At 41.9% G+C, this 22,958-nt stretch overlaps 1 protein-coding gene across 7 annotated transcripts in view; it reads left to right on the plus strand.

Moving 5' to 3' along the window:
• Positions 1-22,958, plus strand: part of ST3GAL3 (ST3 beta-galactoside alpha-2,3-sialyltransferase 3) — a 176,022-nt gene that overhangs the window by 86,083 nt on the left and 66,981 nt on the right. For all 7 annotated transcript variants that reach the window (XR_004081944.1, XM_005423104.2, XM_031058694.1 and 4 more), the window contains one exon: positions 19,978-20,072. Coding sequence is in view for 6 of the 7 variants with exons in the window: in XM_005423104.2 (XP_005423161.1) it covers positions 19,978-20,072 (95 nt within the window). In the remaining variant the exon portion in view is untranslated. The remainder of the gene's footprint in view (positions 1-19,977; positions 20,073-22,958) is intronic.

The following is a 22,958-nucleotide window of genomic DNA, read 5'->3' on the forward strand; positions in this document are numbered from 1 at the left end:
GAAGGAGGTATCAGGCCCCCTCTAGGATGGCTGCTGGGAAGCAGGAGGGACAAATCTCTGGAGATAGGGCAATTCTGTGCCCTGTGGATTACAGAAGTGGGAGTAATTTGTGGGTTTGCCAGCTTTCCTAAACCACTGAATTGTGGTGTTTGTGTTGTCAGGAACCTTGGCCTCATCAGAAGGATTCTGTATGGGATTGTTGTAGTCCTAAGTGAGCTACCCACTCTTTGGATGGTCACAGGCTATTTCATGCCTAGGAGGCTCTGGCCTTTAAATGCTTTTTGGACTCAGGCTTTGATAATACTTGTGGAGAATAAAACCTGCCATCTAGCTGCCAGCATAACCCAAGTGCTGGCTGTGCTTTCTGTTCTCCAGTCTCTTGCTTAATACCTTTTGTTGGATCAGCTGGATTGATGCGGAAATGATGTAGAAAAGAAGCCACAGATCAGATAAACTGAAGTCCCTATTGTTCCTATGGTGTGTTTGTATTCAAGAAATATTTTGCTTTGTGCTGGCCAAGATGGCTCATGAGTATAAATTATGAAACTAGATCATGTGTCTGGGCACATAATTTTCAAATTTCTGACCTCTCTGCCATGAGGCTATTGGGGAGTCTTGACTAATACAGGGATTGTTCAATTATTAATTTGACTCAATCACAAAAGTGAAGCATCTTTCCTATTTGTGCTTATTAGCTGTATAAGTTTATGTTAGTTGCATGGTTCTGTAGTTTGTCAGATGACTGTGCTGAAGAGTAGCTTAGAAAAAAAAAATTAAAACATTAGGGAGAAATAGTAGCCACTTTTACAATCTGTTTCCTTTGCAACATAAGTTAACATTTTAAGCAATGCCATGATGTGCACACTCACTGGACGTGCTGGGCTTTCTTGTTCTTTTAATCTCTGCTCTGTGACTGTCCTTTTGTCCTTGCCTGCAGCAGCACTGCTGGCTGTACCATAGCCCTGAGTCTCCCAGCACAGACAGTGGTGTCACACAACTCTGGTGCTAACTTATTTATCAGTCCTACCACTCCACTTAAATTGTGAAGGTGTGGAATGGTGTTGGGTGTTTGTATACATAGGAGAGCTTTGACTAAACAGCAAATACTTTGATTTATCAAATTATCCTTGTGTGGTTTATGCCAGGTAAATATGGCCATTAGCAATGGGATGACATTAAAGCTACAGATTTCAGTTTTGTTGAATGTCAAATTTCAACTGTGATTTCCAGAGGATGAAATCCTCTATTTCTATGCATTAATCCAGTTTTCATGAGCTCTTCGTGACCAAGCATTAGGAATAGCTACGAGTAATGATCAAATTAAAGCCCTTTTTTTTCATTTTTTAATCTTACCACTTGATTAGGCTGATTGAGGTCAGAAGGAATTACAGCACTCGTATAAAATGGGGTTTTGGCAGACCCTTGTTTCTGAGATTTGACCTGGATAGGAATTGAGCTCTTGCAAGTTTATTGTTCCTTACTTCATGGGGAGAAGGATCACAGCATCACTGATTAGGTGGGTTGGGCAGGGACCTCTGGAGGTGATCTAGTCCAAACTCCTGCTCAAAGTGGGGTCACATGCAACAGGTTGCTCAGGACCACGCTCAGTTTTGTTTGAACAACCTCTCTGCTCAGCCTGTTTCTGTGTTTGACCACCCTAGCAGTATTATTATTTCCAATGGAACTTCTTGTATTTCAGTTTTTTCCCTTTGCCCTGTGTGTTGTGCACCCCTGAGAAGAGTCTCTCTGCCTGCTTGACTGCCCCTGTCAGGTGTTCATTCACACTGATCAGAGCCCCCTGAGCCTTCCCTGCTCAAGGCTGAGCAATCCCAGCTCTCTCAGCCTCCCCTCGTGGCAGATGCTCCAATCCTTTAATCATCTTAGCTCGCTGGACTTGTTCCAGTGTGTGTCTGTGCAGAGGGGAGCCCAGCAGTGCCCCAGCCCTGCAGCAGAGCCCCCCCAGTGCTGAGGCAGGGGAAGGGTCCCCCACCCTGGGGGCTGGTGGCTGCCTTTGTGACCAGGGACACAGCCCTGGCTCGTGCTCATCTTGCCCACCAGGACCCTCACCTTTGCTTGTGATACAGCCAGTGCCCCATCTCAGTGATACCCTGAATAAAGGCCTCATTCATCTTTTGAGTTATCTTTCTTCCTTCAGTTTCCTTAATTACACCCTCGCTAATCATTTAAAAAGAACCCCATTGATCACGAGGTAGACTACCATGGAAGCTGTCACTAAAACTGCTTGGAGGGTGGATTCTTCGTCATGCTTCTGCCCATAACAGCAAGTATTTTTTGTAAGAGGCATTTTGTTTTCATTTGTACAGACAGGAAGGAGGTGGAGGGTAGAGTGTATCTGATAGAAGCTTTAGCTCTCCGCCTTGTTGCAATTTGTAAAGCCGCTCTCCTATTTTTCAGCTTTCAAGCCTCATATGCTGAGAAACTAACTTCAGAACAGTAAAATATCTCTGAGCAGTGTCTCTGGTCTCTCTCACACCACTAAACTAATCACTGCAAAGTCACCCATCCTAGGCTGTATATATGCAGGAATTTTAAAGAGGCTTAAGAATGTAAAGATTGAGCTGCTAACCAAAATGAGCAATCTCTCATTAAAATCACACTTTCAGCTGCAGGAATGAAAGAAACAAATATATTACCTAAACTTGCCAGTACACTTGAGAAACTACAACACAATAAATATGCTCTACCAGGAAAACTCTTTAAAAGGAATGCTAAAAATAGAACTCTAAACATCCAGGTGACCATGGAATGACAGATCAGCACGACTCTGTAATTCAGTGTGATGCAGTGTGAACCTATTTGAAGTTTTGCTATATGTGTAGTGGCTCAAATCTCACATTTTAATGCCCTTTTCTTCTTTGCTGTGACCTGTTGCATCACTTATGACAATTCATTGTGCTTTTCTTATACTACCTTGAATTGCTTTTCCCCCTCCTTTTGCAGCTGTTTTGTTCTCCCCATCTTCTTTTTACTTTCTTCACTGCTAAGCTTCAAGGACTACTCTCAGATGGGGTCCTAGCAGACTGTAGGTGTGTGACTCTGAAATATGGTTTTAAAAATTAATCTCTCTAGTCCAAGTCACCAGAGAGCCTGCCCCATTGCCTGTGGAATCCTGTGTTTATGGCTTTTCTTGTTATGTCTTCCTGCTGATGTTTTCTGAAGTGATGTGATGTGACTTTACAGGAGGGGGTGGAAGAAGAAGTGTGACAAATTAAAACTGGTGGTCTTTTAGGTTACTTCAGGCAACAGCCTTTACCACTGTCAAGCTGGCTCTTCTCAAAATGTGTTTTTTCACTGCATTCCTTCACAGGTCCTTCAGAGGTTCTTTCACGCCAGTTCTGTAAAGCCTCCTTTAGAAAGAGGCCCAAAGTGCTCAGGCACTGGTCCTGTGCTCTTCCTCCTACCCCATGCTAAGAAGAGGTAGTGGCAGAGAAGACCTGTGTGTCTGCAAATCTACTTCAGATCTGGTTTCTGATCTACTCCAAAATAAAAGCATACCATGTCTGTCTAGGAAGGACAGGTTTTGTATGGACAAAAATGTGATGCATTTAGTTTGCAGAGGAAATACCATAGGTGTGTACAATTTAGTGAATGTTAGAAAAGTGGAAAATTGCATTAATATTAACCCTTCTTGGCTTTCAATTAAATGGAAATAGATCATGTTTCAAACTAGTCTCATGTTATAGACTTTATTGAGACAGGATCTGAAAGAGAGATGTAACATCATAAAGTAATACTAATATAGAAGTAATAAAACTTCTATACTTATACTTACAGTAGATTTTAAAAAAGAAGTAAGAATGTGAATTCTTGCTCTTTAGGGTATTGATTTTGAAGCTGATTGGGGTTGGGAAGAAACTGTCTGGTCAGTTTATTCCACTATGGCTTAGCACGAAGTTATTTTACATTTGTGGGAAGTATGCTGCTGGTTTTTGTTTTAGGTGGGATTGCTTATCTGATTTGGTGTAGCCTTGATGTTTGAAGGAATACATGTCCTTCTGTCATCTAATTGAGTAAAAACATGTGCAGCTGCACACATCTTATTCATAGCCTCTTTCCAAACCTACCAGCTAATCTAATCTCAGTTAATTGTTTGAGTGATTTCAGTGTCTACCAGAGGTAATTTGTCAACACTTCCCACACAAGACTGGGTTTTAAGTCATTATTGCTGGATCAAAGCATATGTATTCCTGTAGGTCCATAGGGACAACATGTGAATGTCTGAGGCAAAGCTGTAGAGAGTACTGGGAGGGTGTCTCTATGGTCACCTACTTTTGTGCTGTCAGATTGAGACTCTGAAGTTGCTCAGTTGGCCAGGGTTGTAGTAGCACTTCTCTTCTTCCTGTGCCTGCCTTGTTCACATGCCAGTTCTTTGACAGCTGCAGGACATTGCTACAGAGGAAGTTTTCTTGTGTCTGAGCTTCATTCCCATGCTAGCCAAAGCTAAAGAGGAGGAATGTGTCTCTTTGTCATTGGTGTCTGGACAGACCTCATCTCCTAATGAAATAAGTCTTTTTGAAAGCTGATGTTTGACTCCTTGTGTGCAGCTGCTGAAGAACATTGGCCCTTCAAAAGAGCAGGAGAGGATCTCTTGAAGCAGTTGGTAGCTGCCATAATTGCTGTTTCTTATGCAGTGCAGTCTGTGGATGTAGTGACTTCATGTTTTTCACCAGCTGGCAGCCCAGTCCATTTCTTGAGTGTGCCATGATTTCTGCGCATGTGTCTGATTTCCAGAAAGCTGCTGGGGTTTACTGTATGTGTATGGCTCTTCAGTGCTATACAGATCATAGAACCATACAAGGGTTTGGGTTGAAGGGACCTTAAAGATCATTGAGTTCCATTCATCCCTACCATCAGCAGGGACACCTTCCACTAGACCAGGCTGATCCAAGCCCCATCCAGCCCACCCTTGAACACTCCAGCCCTTTATCATCTTCTTGGCCCTTCTCTAGACTTGCTCCAGGAAGTCCATGTCCTTCCCTGGAATTTGTAATGGTCCTGTCAGGAACTAGAGTGTGCACAGAGAGCTTTTCAGTCATAGGCCATAAATATGAAACTTGCCAGCCATCTTAGCAGCCAGAAGCATCTCAGGAAAGCTGTCCTTTGTGAACACAGGAGGTGGCTGGACTCCTTATGAGATGGGAGAGGCAATACCACCTGTGGTACTTCCCAGTTTAAATGTTGCTGAGTGGTCTGCCAGGCCAAAGGGGAGAAGGTGCTCACCTGGTGGGTAGGGGCAAGTGGCTTGAGGAGGACATCAGGGCAGCCAGCTGGAAGCTTTAGGAGATACGGTATGAGCACACATAAGGAACATAATAAATTGATGAAAAGACTTCTGTTGTACAGAGGTGGAGTGTACTTCCCAGATGAGAGCTGCATGAAACAAAATTTCTTCAAGCTTGGTAATGTCAGATCCCAAATGCAGAATAAGGGAAGACCTTGAGGACAAAGAGGGACTGAGAGGTAGGGGACAATGTGATTGCTGAGGCAGCTGGAAGGAGATATGATCTTTCGTGGGGGTTCTTCTGGTTCAGCTGCACTAAATTTACCTTTGGCTTTTACTACACGGAAAAAAGGTAGAAGGGAAAAATAATTTCTATAGTCTTTCTGCATAATGTGTTTCTACTTACATGCATCAGAACAAAAAAGGTTCAGTTCTTTGTGCATCAGGTCATATACCTGGGCAATTCCTTGCCAAAGCATGTGACAGCTGCAAATTGTCTGTACAAATTCCAGAGGAGTCTGAACAAACATTTGGAGGAGGGATCCATTGCTGGGAGGGAAAGGGGGGTTGCTGATTAGACAAACCACATCAAGCTCAGGAAATCCACTCAGCTGAAAATGTTTGAAAGCTGTGTGAATGTTAGGGAGGAAATATTTTATCTCTTTGCCCTGTTCTTGCTTTACCTTGGACATCCATTTATTGCCATTTTTGGGAAAGAGATTTTGAACTCAGGTCTGCCCCAGCACAGTCTCACTCGCATCGTTAGGTGGGATTTTCCTTACTGCTGGGCAATCAAGCTGATGAAGTCTTAAAAAAATAATCCCAAGCTAAAAATCAAGCAACACCTTTTTTTTTCCCCTCCCTCAGAGACAACTAGTTCTGGTACAGTGACTGTAATTACCAGGAGAGCAGAGCTCTGAGCCCTGTGCCTGTCCTGGGGTTGGTGGTGGTGGCTGGCACTGGCACAGCTCCGTGTCTCGAGGTCACTATCCTCAGTCCAGGCTCTTCACGTGCATTTCTAGGAGCATCCACAATAGCTTTTAGTGGGTGATAACTGTGAGTAGAGCAGGCAGATTGTTCAGATTTGTGCTTCACATACATTCAGCATGCTCTTGGTGTCAAAAGAAGCAAGTAGCCATGGAACAAAAGCTCCCTCAAAGTGTTATAGGTTCTCCAAAGCTGTGCTGGCCCCAGGCAGGTTTGGAAGCAATTTGTTGATAGTCCTGCACATCAGCCTGTTCTTATTTCTACTAAATCTGCTCTTGTATTTTTATTCCTAATACCAGTTTTCAGGGAGATACTAATCCCTCTAACTAAGGGCACCATTTTTCATCTGATAAAAATTGACGGGAGTGGACCTGTTCTGCTGCCTCTAGAGCTTGATATCAGCAGAGGGGCTGTCAATTTGATTCACTCCATGACTGGCCAAGATATTAAAATGAAAACCATTGCTGCACAGCATGTATCAGGTTGTCATGGTGGGAAAACATGCACTGGGAATACTCAGAAATAATTACTGCAAGACAAGTATGGTAACATAAGTAACCTGATTTGTTGAGAAGACTGGTTATTACACAGTTGCTGTTGAATTTAGCAAAGTGCTGATTGTCTCTGAAAATCTTCAGTCACTTGTAGCCTGTGGTTTAGCAGTGACATTTACACAGCATTGATGAGGATCTGCAGGTTTTATAGTGGTGTTGCTTGTGAACATCACAGCCAAGTGCACTTAGCCTGCAGCTCAGGGAAAGCAAAATGTCCAGTGGAAAGGTACAATTTAGGAGGGCTGAGCATGCGCATTACAGAAGCAGGGAGAGTAATGTGAGATGATCCTGTACTGTTTTCTCACTCCACAGCTGGCTGTTTGAACACTTGCCCAAAGAGCACCCATAAATACTTGTGGGAAGTTCTCCTTTTGGCCAACAGCATTGCTATTTTGCTGGCTAATGCAAATCTGCTATTTCTCTTGTCATTGAGATCAGCAGATACTTGGCTAATGTAGTCCTTCAACTTTTCTGTTTAGATAAGGAAATTTAAGAATATCCTGAGTTATATGGGGTTGTGAGCTTTAACTTTTTTTAAACTACTCTAAGTTATATGGGGAAATAATTTTTAGAAAAATCAGTATTTGGGAAAAATTTTGGAGGGTAGTCACCACATTTTGTAGGATTTTACTTACAGCTTTGGAAAAAAGTTATTGATTGCCATTATTTATTTATTTACTAGGTTGAAGCATAGCTTTCTTGTTATTTGTTGTGTTGTGCATCTCTAAGTTTAAAGAAGCAACTAAGCATTTGTTGATTTATTGGAGGGTAGAGGTACTTAAGACAAATATATTAGAAATAGCTGGTGATTAAGATTACTCATCTTATGGTCTTCGTTTTCTTTGCCAGTGCATTTCAAAGCTTTCACTTTGGAGGCTGAGAGCTTTCATGCCTTTTTTCAGTTTTTCTTAACAAGGTGATTGTTTTGTTAAAAGTAAGATTAAATGAGAACAAAATGACTGCAATTTGTCATTTTAATGGAGAGATTTCTTGCCATGTCACACCAAGCGTGTCTGCTTCCAAAATGTCTGTGGTGAAAAGTTTAATACTTTTAAGAAGTGGAAAGAAAACACAGAACACCTTCTCTATGACAGATGTAAATTGAGGGTAGTTGTGGAGTGCCATCTAAGTGGTTAGACAAACATAAGTAAGTAAACAAAAGAATGAGAAAAAACCCCAAAACTGGATGATGTTAAGAAAATACAGAGAATGGACTGAATTCCAGGCCAAGGCAGAGACTAGCTGGTGGAGGCTCTGGAGGACAAGTTCAGTGAGGAGCTGCTGAGGGAGCTCAGTATTTAGCCTAGAGAAAAGAAGGCTCAGAGGGAACCTCATCACTCTCTATGGGATGAGCGACTGAAAGGATGTTCTAGTGTGGTGGGTGTCCTTCTCTTCTCCAGGATAAAAGGAAGTGGCCTCAAGTTGTGCCAGGGGACGTTTAGATTGGATATTAGGAAAATTTCTCTACCTTCTCCAAAATCAAGCAGTGGAATAGGCTGCCTAGGGAGGTAGTAGAGTCCCCATCTCTGGAGGGAGCTAAAGGACATTTAGATGTGTCACTTGGGGACATGGTTTAGTGGTGGCCTTGGGAGGGCTGGGTTAATGGTTGGACTTGATCTAAGAGGTCTTTTCCAACCTAAATGATTCTATGATTCTTTTGTGTCTCCCTGGTGGATTAATGGAGATGCTGAGTTGCTCTCTGTACTTTGTTCCACCCACACTCTAAGGGTATGGAAAACTCCCGGGTGTGGCAGGATTTCTGTGTCAGCTGGCAGTGCTGCACACTGGAGCTGCTTCATGTTGGTTTGCCTGAGGGGGTCACTGGGAGAGTATCAATTGTAGGAGTGAATTTATTGATGCTTTCTACAAAGGCTGAATGCAGTTGACGCAATTAAACGTTGCTACTGGGACAAAAGTAGTGGATCAGCAATGTTCACTGCTCTTTGTGAAATTCAGGAGCAAATACAAATGTGGATGATGAATACGCCTGCAGCATTTCTTTGCTTTGGAATTGGAATCACGCAGACTGCACTTTGTCCATGTGCTAGAGCTCCCTTTGATAACAGCCAAAGATGTGTAATTTTAACTTCAGCCGTTGTGTCTTGTTTTCTTTCCCACAGCTGTAGGAGAAGTGCTTTCTCTGTCAAGGATACTGAAAGAGAAGGCATATTTGTGTGAGATTTTTATCCCCTCATCTTCACCATAACCATTTCCTTTAGTAGCTAATAATATTTAGTATTTGTTTCAGTGACTTACATAAATCTCAAATGCATAAACCAGCAGTATAATTTTTTCTGCAGTTTTTTTCTTGTGGGAAATTGTTGAAATGAAGTATCTCATTGAAAAACTCCATTCCTGGAGTGAGGACTGCTGTACCATTCTTCAAGTGGAGCAAAAAGAACTGGGAGGGTGTCTCTGCTTTGATTAGTGAGGCAGGGAGGATATCATTTCTTCCAGGAGATTTATAGCATTTTAGAAGGTAGGCTTTTAAGAGCATACCTTGTGCTCCAGTCTCCATCAAGCCTCTTGGCAGAGTCCTTTGAAGTTACTACTGTGGGTACTGTTGCTGCTGCACAGTCTCTTGCCAGATGTGTGATGAGTTTGGACGTGGGGACACAGCAGAGCAGACTGGTTGGACGAGGCCAATGAGTGTGCTGGCTGGAAGGACAGACCTTATTTTTCACACCTGTTTTTAGGTAGGACAGGAGAAGTTCACATGGTTTGTGGTTCTTTACTTCGTCAGAGTAGTCAAGTCTCACCTCTAGTCTCTTTTCCCTGCCTAATCCCTAACCCAAGCCAGACACTTTCTGTGTGGGGTGATGAGGAAAGGATGGAGCTGTCTGTGCTGGCACTGTTTGCAGCTTTCTCCACAGCACCCACTTGCTCTGTGAGTCAGTAAATCCTTTTGGTTTTGTCAGATAGCCTCTTGCATGGAAACTCTTCCATGTCCAGTCTCTGTGCCTTATCTCTGCAAACAGTAACTAGAAAGAGATTTTACAGGCTCAGAGTCTTACCCTTGATTTGTTAAAATACTTGTTTATTTTTAGAACCATGGGACCAAAGGGGAGAGGCGTATATTAAATAGTGCTGATATTATCTGGAAGATTTTAGTGCGTGTTGCTTTACGATCACCACTCTTAGGCTAAGGGCTGGAATTAATAAGGTGACAGGGGAGCCAGAAAATTACATTAAACTGGACATTAGGTCCGTGTCAACCCTATCATGCATTATCTCCAGTTACAGAGGTACCTTCTGGCACCTAGGGGAATAGGTCCCTCTGAAAACATTCTTTCCACTTGGACTTTTGGCTTTTTTTTCCTTTTGTTCAGGCTTTCAGTGAAATCCTTGGAGGATTTTGCATCTGGTTAAAGGAAGAAAAAAGCCTCTGTCTGAATCTTAAATAATAACAACTGGCTGCCCCCACTTTGTCCTGGACTACAATATGAAGTCTATTGTGCAGCAGAGAAACAGAAATGCATCTGGAATTTTTCCCTTTGAGATTGATATGGATCTTGTTAATAGCAGCTTTGTGATCTTTCTGTAACTGTTTTTCAGCAAGTGAAATTATTCTGATAGTAATGTTTGGAGTTTCTTTGTGTACATTCTACAAATGCACATCTGGTGGCTGCACCTAGGAGATGGCACTTAAAGCTACATTATCCTGTTTCACCTAATAGAAGGAAAAAAGCTTAATCTCTGGTTGGATGAATGATGCTGCTTTGACTTCTTGGCAAGCTTGAAAATCACATAATTGCTCCTTGAACAACTTCCTACAAGAAGGAGCTTGACAAGCTAAATTGTTTAGGCCTTAGGAATTTGTGCAATAGAGAACATTTCCACTCTCACTGTTTTCTAAGTTAGGATGTCCAACTGCTGAATGGTGCAAGCCATGGTATGGATTTCAGCCAAAAAGCACTGTCCAGTTTTTGGGGAGAACTGTGCTTGCCCAGCATCTCCTGTGCTTGCCCAACACCTCCTATGCTTTCAGTCCTTTCTTGTTTCCACTGCAAATTTTGTTCTCATTTCTAGTTCATATCTTCCTGTTTTCTCAAAGGAACTGCAGACCTGATTTGGTCATTGCTATGCCAGTTTTTCACATGAAATGCACATTGTGATAACTTAAAAAAAAAATCTTCTGAAAATAACTGACACAAATTGTAAGAAACATCTGTATAATTGTCTCTGAGCATCAATTTGTGGTGTGCAAAGAAGATTCACTTCTTGTCTTTGTTTCTTTGCATTTAATTGTTTGCCTGTCTTGTGTGCTGTAGGCAGCTGTCAGAGCAATAGCTTCTGCAGACTTTTTTTCCCTCACATTTACTGTTTTCCTCTCATTTCCTGTTGGTGTGTGAAAGCAAGTTTGTCCCTTGCCTCCATTTTCGTTGAGGAAACCTTCTCTGGATCACCTTAAAGTCACTGTAGGGAGTTGCACTGATAAGAATTGCAACCAGCAAATAGTCAGTAATAATGAGTCAGGACAGAAAATTCATGCAGTTGAAAAAGAATGGTTTCTTTTTATTCCTCCTCAGGTTTCTGAGCATTTATTAGTTACTGAGGTCTCATTTCCAACTATAAGTCTATAAAAATATTTTTTTATTTGCTGTGGGATTTTTTTTAACATGAAGACTGAAGATTCTCCCAGGAGTGTGGTATGAGGAACTATGTCCTGTAGAACTTTTCAGAATGTTGCCCTACATGTAAGAAAATCAGAAGAGCTCACAAGACTTTTGTTAATGCCATGTGTATTTCACAACAGACTAATGTTTTCCATATTGTGTTAATAGAAATTTTTTGTCTAGCTTCTAAAATGGCATTGGTCATTCCAGAAGTATATGAGCCTTGAAAAGACTAAAGACTATTTTCACTCACATCAACCCATCTGTTTCAGTTACAATTATTGAAACATTGACATTTCTTCTGCCAGCATCCTCACTCCTGTAAGACTTATGCAGGGAGCTTTTGCCCCACGTGGATTTTTGACCTGGATAAGAGCAATGGGCCAGAGGTGAAGGAACATCAGGCACTCAGAAACGGAATGAATGATGAAGTCCAGTCTTCTGTCTATGCAGACACCAGATCATACAACCCCTTTCATAAAATGACCAATCTTCACATCAAGTGATTTGCTTTGTGCTTTCCTGTCTTCATTAGCTTCCATAACAAAGCTGTTCTGGATTTTTTTAAAGATTGATGACCTTATTTTTGTCTTTAGCTGGTTGTATCAGGATCAAGCCACACTCATTTTGTGCTTAGTTGTTCATTAGTTAGCAGAAACATCAGCAGAGCAGTCTCATCAGTTCTGTGCTGGGCTGTGTTTGGCTTAGCTGATGGTGGAAGGCTCTTTTTCATCAGCGTCCTGTTCCCTACATATATACCAATCTCTTTACAGCATTGAGTGTTCCAGGCTCCTTCTGCAGAGACATAATTACTTGTGAAGTAATGAATGAAGGCCACTCAAAATTTTACTATTCCCTCCAATGATTTGAAATCTGAAGGTTGGTCTGAGACAGTAGGATAACCTCAAGATAGGCATATACATTAAACAATGTGGTAGGAGAAAATGAGATCAGAGGCTTTTGAAACAGAAGTGCAATTTGTTGTGCTCCACTACAAGACTGCTGGCAGCTCAGGACAGTCAGACATGGCCAGTGGTGGCAAGAATGAGCAGTGAGTGGCAATGACAGGGATTAACTTCTCTCTGCAGGAAGGATAAAGAGAACATTAAGTTGGCTTTATAAAAGTACCATGCAGTCACTGCATTTAACAGACTGGTTAATTAGTGTGATGAAAGACAACAGGTCCGTGCTGGGAGCTGTGCCCATCCATTGCAGTCTTTTGGAATGTGTTAGATCTTCACCAGAAAAAAGAGATCCCCTGGATACCCTGCCTTTTGGGAGTGCAGTGTTGAACTGCAGCAGACCCTCCATAACTGCTCTCCAGTTGGTGTTCATTAGAAAGCACAATCCCCTTCCTGTTCCAGCAGAGTATTAACAGGAACATAATTGTGCTAAAGTCTGGCCAACTGGCAGAGATGCTGGCTGGCATCTTCTATGGGAGCTAACTCTTTCTTCTTGGGAGAAGTATTGGACCTTTCACCTTCCCTCTTCATGTTGTTTTTTGTTTGCACAGAAGGCTTTGGAAACCCAGGCAGTAATTGCAGTCTGCTTTCGCTCACCTTCATCATGTTTCCAAATACCACATAATCTCATCTATTTGACTTAGTGCTCCCTCAGAGTTCTTGAACCCCCCCACCTGGCTTTTCGTAGGAAGAATGAGCTGTAATTCAATCTTGCATCATTGACAATAACACATGAGAAGCAAGCTATGACATTGAAATTATGTTAGAAGACTGGTTTTTAAACTAACAGAGCCTTGTGTTGTTGAGAAGTTAGCTTTTCGCCCTTGCATAATTGTGTTTTGGTATTAGAGAGTTTTGTGAACAATGACAAATTTTGCATGTTGTCTTATAAGCTGCTGCATGAGGCAGGTCAGGACAAAGTTTCTGCCTGGTCTGAGTTTTATAGTTTTTTTGGTTTGTTTGTTTTGGGTTTTTTTTTCCAAGAGGAAGCCAACCTTTAAACCAAGGTCCTTGTTATTTTTGTGCATGCATGTGTGTTTTCTGTCTGAAATGTTTGGAGAATCAGGAGGAAAGTGTGAAGATTTCATCAGAGCAGGCAAACTGATTTCTTTTTGTCTTTAATATTTAGTTTATCTGAAAACTTTTCCAGTGCCCATGACTAATTGCATTATGCGGGTAAGCTGCTCAGGACACTTTGTTGGACTTTATGCATGTCAGAACACAGTCAGTGAGCAGGAGGGACTGAGCCAATGTTAAATCATTCTTTGATTTTGTGCCTTGGTGGTGCCATAAGCCCAAGACATTAATGACTGCAGAAAGGTTAAACTTTACGTGTCTTCCTGTTTATCACAAAGGTGCGGGGTACAAACAGAAAGCACTCTTGGCAGGCAGCAGGCTGGAAAATCCACGTGCTGCTTATCTGCAGTGATTGTACTGAAACTTGATTACCATATATGAAGAGAAATACTTGAGAAGTGCAAGGATTCTGAAGGGCAGCTCTTGATTCCCAGCCCAGCTGTAGCTTGGCTAGTTGGTCACCTCCTAGCAATGTTAGCCCAGTATGAAAGTGGTTTTAGATGAAATAGACCCATGGAAAAGATCATCTCTAGATGATCAAAAGATCATCTATTTGCATTTCCCTCTAAAAAGTAGGCACAGCTATGGTTAACTGGTGTTTAATAGATATCAACTTGTTAAAAATACTACAATCAAATCAGAAAGTGGTGTAGTTGATGTGAGTTCTGTAAGCCATGTCCAGACAGTAGATTTCAATGTATAATGATCCCAAGCATAAGAAACATTTTTTTTAATGATTAAGTTTTCTTTGCTGCATTTTAGGACCAGTGTTACTACTTCTCTTTACCAGGGACATGGAGATTTTATCTTTCTCTTCTGCAGCAGCCTTGTAATATTTATCATGTACTCCTCCATTTTTTTCTATACTAAACAAAGTTGTTTTTTTCCTAGCTTTCCTCAGACATCATGTTTTCTAGACTTAAGATGTTTTTCAGAGTCTCCTATGGGCTTTTTTCAGTTTGTTCATGTTTTTCACATGAGGCCCAGAATTGGACATGGTCCTTGAGTTGATGCTTTCTGATCTTAAATAAAGTAGATTATTTAACAGGTTTTACAGCTGTAATAGTTACATATTTCATTTGTGATAGGATGTTTATATTTCCTGCAAGAGTGTAATAATGTTCTTTGTATGAACGACAGCACTGAGGATGGGAGCCTTTTAAGATACATCTTGGAGCAGCTGGTCCAGCTCTAAATAGAGCAATGAGAAAATGAGAAAAGGGCTGCACTGATGAGTTTAAACAACCTACTAGGTGATGGAGAGCAGAGGGCAAGAAGGCTGACGATGTTCCAGAGTGCCTCAAAGGTACAGAGCAATCATTCACAGGGAAGTAGGCAGGGATAACTGCTACATGCTCTGTGGGATTTGGGTTCAGTTGATTTTACCTGCCCTTTCCTTTGCTTATGGAATAAACCCTGTTCAAAGTCATCTTTTTGGAGTGGTGGTGACATTTACTGCAGAGCACTGTTCTGCTGTGTAATTCAGTGGTGTCAGAGTGAGGAGTGGCCAAGTAGCTGAGACTTTTGCAGCCTGAAAGAGGCAGCTGCAGATACACTCAAGGGTCTGTAGGCACAGAGGGCAGAGGAGAAGATGGGTGGGGATCTGTGGCTCACACTGTCTTGTAAAGAGTTAGGTGGTCTCAAACAGCACTGGTAGGGTGCTCTGACCAGCCATTCCTCACTGCTAAGTTCTCTCTACCATATTGTTTTATTTTAGACTTCTGCTGTTTGTTAAGATGAACTTAATTTTTGATGTGATCTCTGCTGTTAAAGATATCTTCTTGCAGCCATCTTTTTTTTTGGGTGGGGGGGTGTTTGCTGATACAGGAAAAGGGGTATGTTGGTTGTAGGATGGGGTTAATCCTTATTAATGCAGTTTCTTAAATTTTTCAGCTCCTTGAGGAATCTTTGAGCTGCTTAGATTTTTGACAGAGGATTAATGTCAATAAGAAATGTAAAATCAGGATGTCACAAACCTCCTCATTCCTATGCTGTCACACCATGCTGCTCCCCAGAGCAGGGAAGCAAAGGAGACAGCATACCTCTCAGTCTCAGTAAGGAAAAAGGAAAAGGTTAGTTTAGATTCTCTCTGTCTCCATAAATGCCTGTGTCAGGGCTAATGATTCAGCACTCAGGGGCTTCAGTTTGTATTTAATAACATTGGTAGACTTTGTGCCTTCTGTCTAACCATGGATGCTTTTGATCATTGGCAAATAGAAGATAGAAGTCATGCCAGAGCAAATAAATAATTTATGTGTGGTTTAAAAAAAGAGAGAGAAGCTGTTCCTGCCCCATTACAAATGCAGTGTGCAGGTTCTGCACAGCATTAGGTTCTAGCACTGTTTGGGCTTTTTTTCTTTCAGCTTTCAGATATCTAGCACTACTGATTCTCCTTAATTAAAGAATAAACAAAATCACAGGTCACCTTAAAGGAGGATGTTTTTTAAAAATCTGAAATATAAGCTCACAGTGGAGCTTGGTGGCTGCCAGTCTGCCTTTCCTTGATGTTGTGGTTCCTTAGAAATGTGGTGCCGTCTTCTCCTTTACTCATTCAGGAACTCGACCTTTTCTTCATCCCTCCTCATTAAAGCCAAAGGCACATAAATCAGTTTATTTCTTTTTCTTTCTCTGAGATGTAGCTTTTTATCTTCTACACATTTATGTATTAATTGCCTGGAAAGCAGCAGGTAAGGAGTAGGGGCCAGACTCTGGTCAAGATTCTATGTCTAAAATTGTCCCATAGCTACCTTGCCTAGTGACTGCAGGATGCTTTGGGAAGTTAGTGCTGCTTATGCTGAGTACTTCCGTGCTCATCAAAGAGGAGCAGCTGTAAAGTGGTCTCAGTATCAGGGACAAAATGGAATGGCTGGAAAACTTGGCTGGGGAGCTTCTGGCAGGCTAGCTCAGCCTTCAGAAATGCTTTGGGGTCACAACTCTTCTTGTCAGGGAGGAAAGAACTGGAAATGTAATGTTTTGTCACAAAAGCCAGAGTCCTTTAGACACAAATATATATCACATTTTTGTGTGATTATAGATTCCTGTTTAAGAACAGTTTCTGGCAGAACGTTCGCTTCCTTTTGCTGTGCATGGTGACAAATTGTTAGAGATTTTATTACTGCTTTGTATGAGGAATTCAAACTTGAGAACTGGGAGAGATTTGTTTTGTACCTCACAATTATCATGTCAAGCATTTAGTCCATTTAGATGTCATTTGTGTTTTAGCAGGGTATGCCATTCAAACTAGAGATTCTAGATGCTTGGCATTTCTCTCTCAAATTACACAGGTCATAAGTGTGTGCCACAAGCAGCCAAATTCCTCAGCTTTTCAGGGTGTCAGGTGCAATGAGATTGTAATATGTCTGTTCTGGAATTTGGGGCGGAGTAGAGAAAAAGTGCTGAAAATTTATAACTGAAAAATCAAAACTCTCACTTTCTGTGCCATTTTCTGAAGGAGCACAAACCTGTTTGGGTCTGGAGCTGTGGTTGCCAGTGAAGCCAACCTGCCTTTAGGCAGCTGTTACAGGCAAAATGCAGCATCCTATACCCAGCTGCTCAGTACATGCAGAGTTTTAACATCATTCAGAAACATTTGCTTTTTCTGTTTGACAGACTCCCATGCATTCCTTGGAATGTATTTTAGGTGCTCTGCAGAGAGCATTCCCATGGCCTGTTTGAGGCAAATCCCAATATTTCCTGAAGGGTCCTGGAATACGCCAGATGCAGTTCAGAGCTGAGACAGAACAGCCATGCTCCTGGAGAGTCTGGCAGACAGCATTTCCCTGTCACTGCTGGACATCAGCTCTGGCTTGCTCTGATTTATTGAGGTGGCAAAGCGCATGAGCTTACAGCATTCATAATTTCTTAATATTTCCAAAACGGAATTACTTTCAAGATTTATGGGAGCAAAATATCTTCCAACTTGCTCCCTTTTTTTCCCATGTGGATATAATATTTCCCCAAAACTGTTCTTCCTCCTTCTTAAATGATGCAAATGTATCAGTTAAAAGTCCATTTCTCTGGCCTTGTATACAGGAGTATTAAATATTACCAAATAATAGTAGCTAGTCTAAGGCTGTTGTGTTCTTTGCTAGAAAAATCCCTACATTTACTGTAGCAAAATACAAAAAAAATAGACCAATGATCATTTCACCCCTTCTTTGGCACCACTTTGGTGCTCTGATTGTCACATGCAGAAGCAATACCACAGAGCATTAGATCAGTCATGCCTTGAGCTTCACCTGATTCTGGGGACTCCCCTGGGGTCCAGGGAGTTTTAGGAAGATCTGACTTCCCTCCTGGTTTTACCTTTTGTAAATGGAAATCTGCATTAGGGAGAGGCATTCCTTACTCCACATCAGACTACTGTAAATTGTCTTTTCCACATGTATCACTTACAGACAGAGCAGTTATTTGCATGTATAAATAACACCAGCTTCTGAGTTAGGCCTGACCTTATAGCCTGTGCCTTCTTTCTCATGCGGTGCTTTTGAGCAGGTGAAGTGATCTGGCAAAGGTTTTATTTACACTACACCTCTTGAACCCTCTTGTTTTTTGTGAGGGGAATAAAACCTGCTCATATATGAATTTTCTGAAGCATCCAAGTTTTTCCTGGAGACTGCATGTCACAGCAGCAACCAGAGTAGCTTGGTGACCTTACAAAGCAGCCCCAAGGTGCTGGTGAGCCCCAGGCAATGCTGTCAGCCCTCTCTGCAGCTGCTGCATGGGGAGAACAGGGACCACTCACCTGGCTTCTGCTGAGAGTTCAGGGGGTGGCTGTAGAGGAAGGGCTGTGAGCGTCTCTGCTGTAGCCCTTCAGCTTATAAAAGCTCTTGCATTGCATGGCCAACCTTCAAAGATTCCTCCTATTGATGTTGGAAGGAGGTGGAGGTAAGTCCCTGGAGACACCCCAGGAATCATAATAATTATATTTTGGTACACCAACATGTGTGAGAAAACACTGAACTAATTTGTCAGGTTATTGAAGTTTTTAGGATATTTTCAGAGTAAATGTGTTACAGTTAATACTGTATTGTTCTTTATTTGTTTTTAAATAGGCATGTGAGGTGTTTTTACTTAAAAGCTTCAGAAGCTCTAATATATCTAATATACCTCCCCCACCTTTTCCCACATAAGGTTATATATTTTGTACTCTAGCTCTGGAAAAAACATTCCTTTCCTTCTAGATCAGCCATGTCATCTGTGCATCTTGCTTTTATGGTTATAGACGATCTTATTAAAGATTGCGTGAGTGGATGTGAAGCAGTATGCATGGGTGAATCCGAGACTTTTTGTTTTGTTAAATTCTCCTGGTCTCTTTCCCCCTTCCATAAATTTCTGCATCTGTGATTTACTGGACATCTATAATAGGACTTCACTTGGACCAGTTTATGATTTAGATTTCATTCCATCCTTTCCTCACTGTGGTGCTGTTTGAAATTGTTGCTCTGTACCTGGCTGTGGCATAGTGTAGATGAGTTTATCCTGAATCAGGTAGTTCAAAGGTTATCTGGCTGCAGTAAGGGTTGCATGCTGAGTTCAGAAACAGCCTGAAGGGAGAGCTAAAGCCATGGGTTAGACCTGACCTGCTCCCATGTGTAGGTTGGCCAAGCTGGATCTATTCCAGGGGCATGTACCTTGCTCTGTGGTGGAGGTGTTGTCTCTGACTCTGAACATGTAGTACATTCCTTTTCATGGTGGGATTGATTTTGATCCAAAACATCTCTGCTACTGTTTTGATATGATTGAATGAACAGATTTCTAATGGTATTAACATACTTTCTAGTAAACTTGATACACTCAGAAATGGTCCCATATGGAAGTTAATGTTTCTGTATTTGCTAATTGTTTCCTTTTCTCTGGCCACTGTAGTAATTGTTTCTAGAAGAGACAAATTTTTACTAGCTGCTGTGTTTGTGTGTTGAGGGTATAATTAGGATAATGTCTTTCCATAATGACGTGGTTAAGAAGGACTAGGTCTCTTTTTTGTAAGGGATTCTGGATAGATTGTAACTGTTTGGTTTGGCAGGAACCTCTCTTGAATCATTTATGTGTTAATGAATGCTGAAGAAGGCACTGAATTTCCATTTCCTTTCTCTGTAAACTACAAACTGCTTCATGATCTCCTGAACTGTTTTCTTGCCTGTGTGGTGATAGCTGCTGTGTGTGTGCACGAGTGAGGCCAAAGCACACTCCTCACACACTCACATAGACAGCACAGAAACTGGCTTGGGCTCACAAAGCTGGAAGTCAAACTGCCTAAACCCTTCTTGCAATTTACGCTTTATTGTAGCTAAATTAATAGCCAAACAGTACTGGGGCAGTTTTAAATCGTTGAGTGGAAGTGATTGCTAGGTCCATGATTTGAGTGATTTGAGTGTCCTTGTGGCACAAATTCTGGGTAAAAGTAAAATCTTCCACATTACTCTGTTGCCAGTGACATTGTAGAATCAGCATTTGGGTATGGATTCTCTCAACATTCCTGCAAAAGTTTATCCTTCCTAGTTCAGGAGTTAATTTCTTTCCCATTTTGGTTTTCTCAGGTTCTCGAAGCCGGCACCAATGTTCTTGGACGATTCCTTCAGGAAATGGGCACGTATCAGGGACTTTGTACCCCCCTTTGGAATTAAAGGACAAGGTATGAGAAAACCTGTTGGAGGAGAAGGTGGTCTGCAGATGCTTGCCCCATTTTCTTTTCTGTTTTGAAAACTCAGGTGGTCCTTTGGGCTCAGTTTATTTCCCCTATTTGAGAGAATTATTGTATATGTAGTTCTGCGAAATGCAGAAGGGTTTTTACAGCTGGACCATGGACCTTGGAGGCTGCCCTTAGGGAAGATGGTTTAGTACATGTGGAGAGTCAGTGCAACAATGGCAATTTAGACCAATGACCACATTCTAGAAGAAGCATTTTGACATTGGCTACCAGAAGACCTTGGAGCAGCTTTGCTGACAGCAGCAGAGGGTTCAAACTGGTTTGAAGTGCCTTGGGCTTTACCACTGATACAAATCTTCATTTTCTTATCATAGAATTTTATAGTTGGTCTACTTATTTACCTATATAACAAGTAAGAAAAGTGTGTTCAGATGCTTTGATGATAATTTTAATATGCCCTATCCTCCAGCTGAAGCGAGGCAGAAGGGGCTGTGTCTCAGGTGTGCTGCGGAAAGCAGGAGTGGTGGCTGGTGGATGAGATGGGAGCCAGTAGCCCACCCAGATGATCTGTTCTGGGGTGCCAAGCTCCTACTTGTCCCACATGTGCAATCACAGCCTCTGTCCAAGTGGTGGTGGAGCAGAAGGCTTGTGCTCACTGCAGTGATTTACTGCAGACTATCTGAGGTCCTGTGTATTTAATAAGTTTTTGTGGCATTGCATCAACTTGGAATTTTTTTTCCACTGACAAACTCAAGATTACAGATAATCCTGTAGGAATTTAAATACCTGGTGGAGAAAGAACTGCAACCACAGAAAGCTTGGCTCTGTGTCTCTCCCTGGAAGCAGGTGTGGTAGTTATGGAACAATCTCTGATCGAATCAAAGGCTCTGCTGACAAATTGCTTTTGGCTTGCATCAGTTCCCTTCTTTGTTTTGTCCATTCCTTGTCCAGTCAGTCTTTTGCAGCTCAATAGGAAGCTAATTACTGTCCTCTAAATCAGCCAGCAGAGTTTGCAGCAAAGAACTAACAGTGGCAGCACAAGTGGGAGGCTGCTGTGACCACAGCAGGGCTTGTCCCCTTCTAACCAGCACACAAGGTATACAAAGCAAGGGCAAGATGCCTGGCCAGTGTGGAGGTGGGATTTGCAGGTTACATGTGATGTCAGCTAGACCTAATAAAAATCATTCCATTAAACTGAATCCAAATAGAGAAATTCACCAAAAGAGAATGACAGAATGGCTCTGGCAGCCTTCTCTCTGGGTTTGTTGCCAGCTTGTATCACCACTGCAATGTTATGTAAATCTGGTGTTTTATACTGGATTTCCTCAGTTAAAAAGAGAAATGAGAAATTGCCATTATTTAAATGGCTGTGAGCTGAAGCCATGGGATGGAAAGCGTTGAATAGGTTATTTTTTTAACATCCTCCTGGGACTGAATTTTGTGCCAAGTTTCAGTCTGGAGCAAGTTCTGTGTGTGGGAGGGTTGAATTATAAATCTGTGTAGCCCCGGATTTCTAATGGCCCTGCTGACAGGCTGTGAGTCCTAGCGATGCGAATGGCGCCCTTTCATGTTACACATCACTTGGAATTCTTGCATCAGTCTTTTCTGGCTTCCCATGGGATGCATTTGGGCTCAGACAACTGATTGGATGATGGAATCAGCACCTCATTAGGGCTTTCAGTCAAGGCCATCTAATGATATCCAAACAAATGATCCAGGCAGGCAGCGTGGAGCTCAGTCACGTGCTGGTGCAAGGTGAAGACTGTCAGAGCTGGGATGTGCATGGGAAAAGGAGTAGTTAGGGTGGCTGAGGAAGTGCAGGGAGATGTGGCTGTGTTGAAGCAGACGGGGCAGGAGCTCTGCTCCGTGTGTTAGGCAGCCCCACAGCGCTGTCAGCTGGGATTTCCAATGTGCTCCACACTGGGAAAAGTGGATGGTGTTTATAGACACCAACTGCAGTTGAGATGGCAATGGGAAGACCTTGCTGAGAGCTGTGGTGAATATCACTTGCTGTTCTTAAGTCACTGTGATCTGTTCCAAGTGCAAAATGGCTTTTTGTTTGTTTGGGTTTTTTTGAGTTTGCTTTTTTTGTGTTTGAAATACATCTACAGGATGAGCTCACTTTCAGTGATGCTGCATGTTCCAAGGAACCTCTAGAAACTAATCTATGGTAGCTTGAAAATGCTACAGTTATGAAACCAAGGGATTATTAGTAGCTTGGAAGATAATCCACCATTTCTACTTTCTTTTGCTAAAGTTTCTATTCTTACCTAAGTTTTGCTTCGCTTTGTCTCTGAAAAAAAGCTGAATTAAGTCCTTTTTTATCCATCACTTTGTGTTTACTGATCCAAGAAAGGACAGTTCCAAGATTGCTAGAATGAGTCTTGCAATATTTAGGGGAAAGCAGCTTTTGAGGAGTATTGTCTACTGGGCTGCACTAATTTGGAATAGCACGTCTCTATAAATCACATGTAAAAGAGTAGAAATGGCTCCGAAATTTTCAGGGCAGGACTACTGCTCTTTAAAGGTTATCATATCAAAGAGAAGGCAGTATGCTGATCATTTTGACACAGTCCATCAGAGATTTTCATTTTCTTTGATGAGAATCTGATTGTAAAGACAGCTCTCCTATCTCCAGATGCTTTAAAGTACTCAGTACAACACAGAAAGTTTAACAGTGCTTCTTTGTGAAAGATTTCTTGCTCCTTCACTCCAGTGGTTATTTTCTGATTTGGCCATCAGCCCAGGCAAGGAAGTTTTATGGACAGAGTGCTCCATTCTTGGCAAGAGCATTTGTGTGTAGAAGCCCTCAAGGTGAATAGGGTCCTGAATATGAAAGTTTTTAGACTTTCCCTGAATGCTGCTGGTTGT

Source organism: Geospiza fortis, unplaced genomic scaffold, assembly GCF_000277835.1.
Source record: "Geospiza fortis unplaced genomic scaffold, GeoFor_1.0 scaffold333, whole genome shotgun sequence".
Classification (NCBI taxonomy): Eukaryota; Metazoa; Chordata; class Aves; order Passeriformes; family Thraupidae; genus Geospiza; species Geospiza fortis.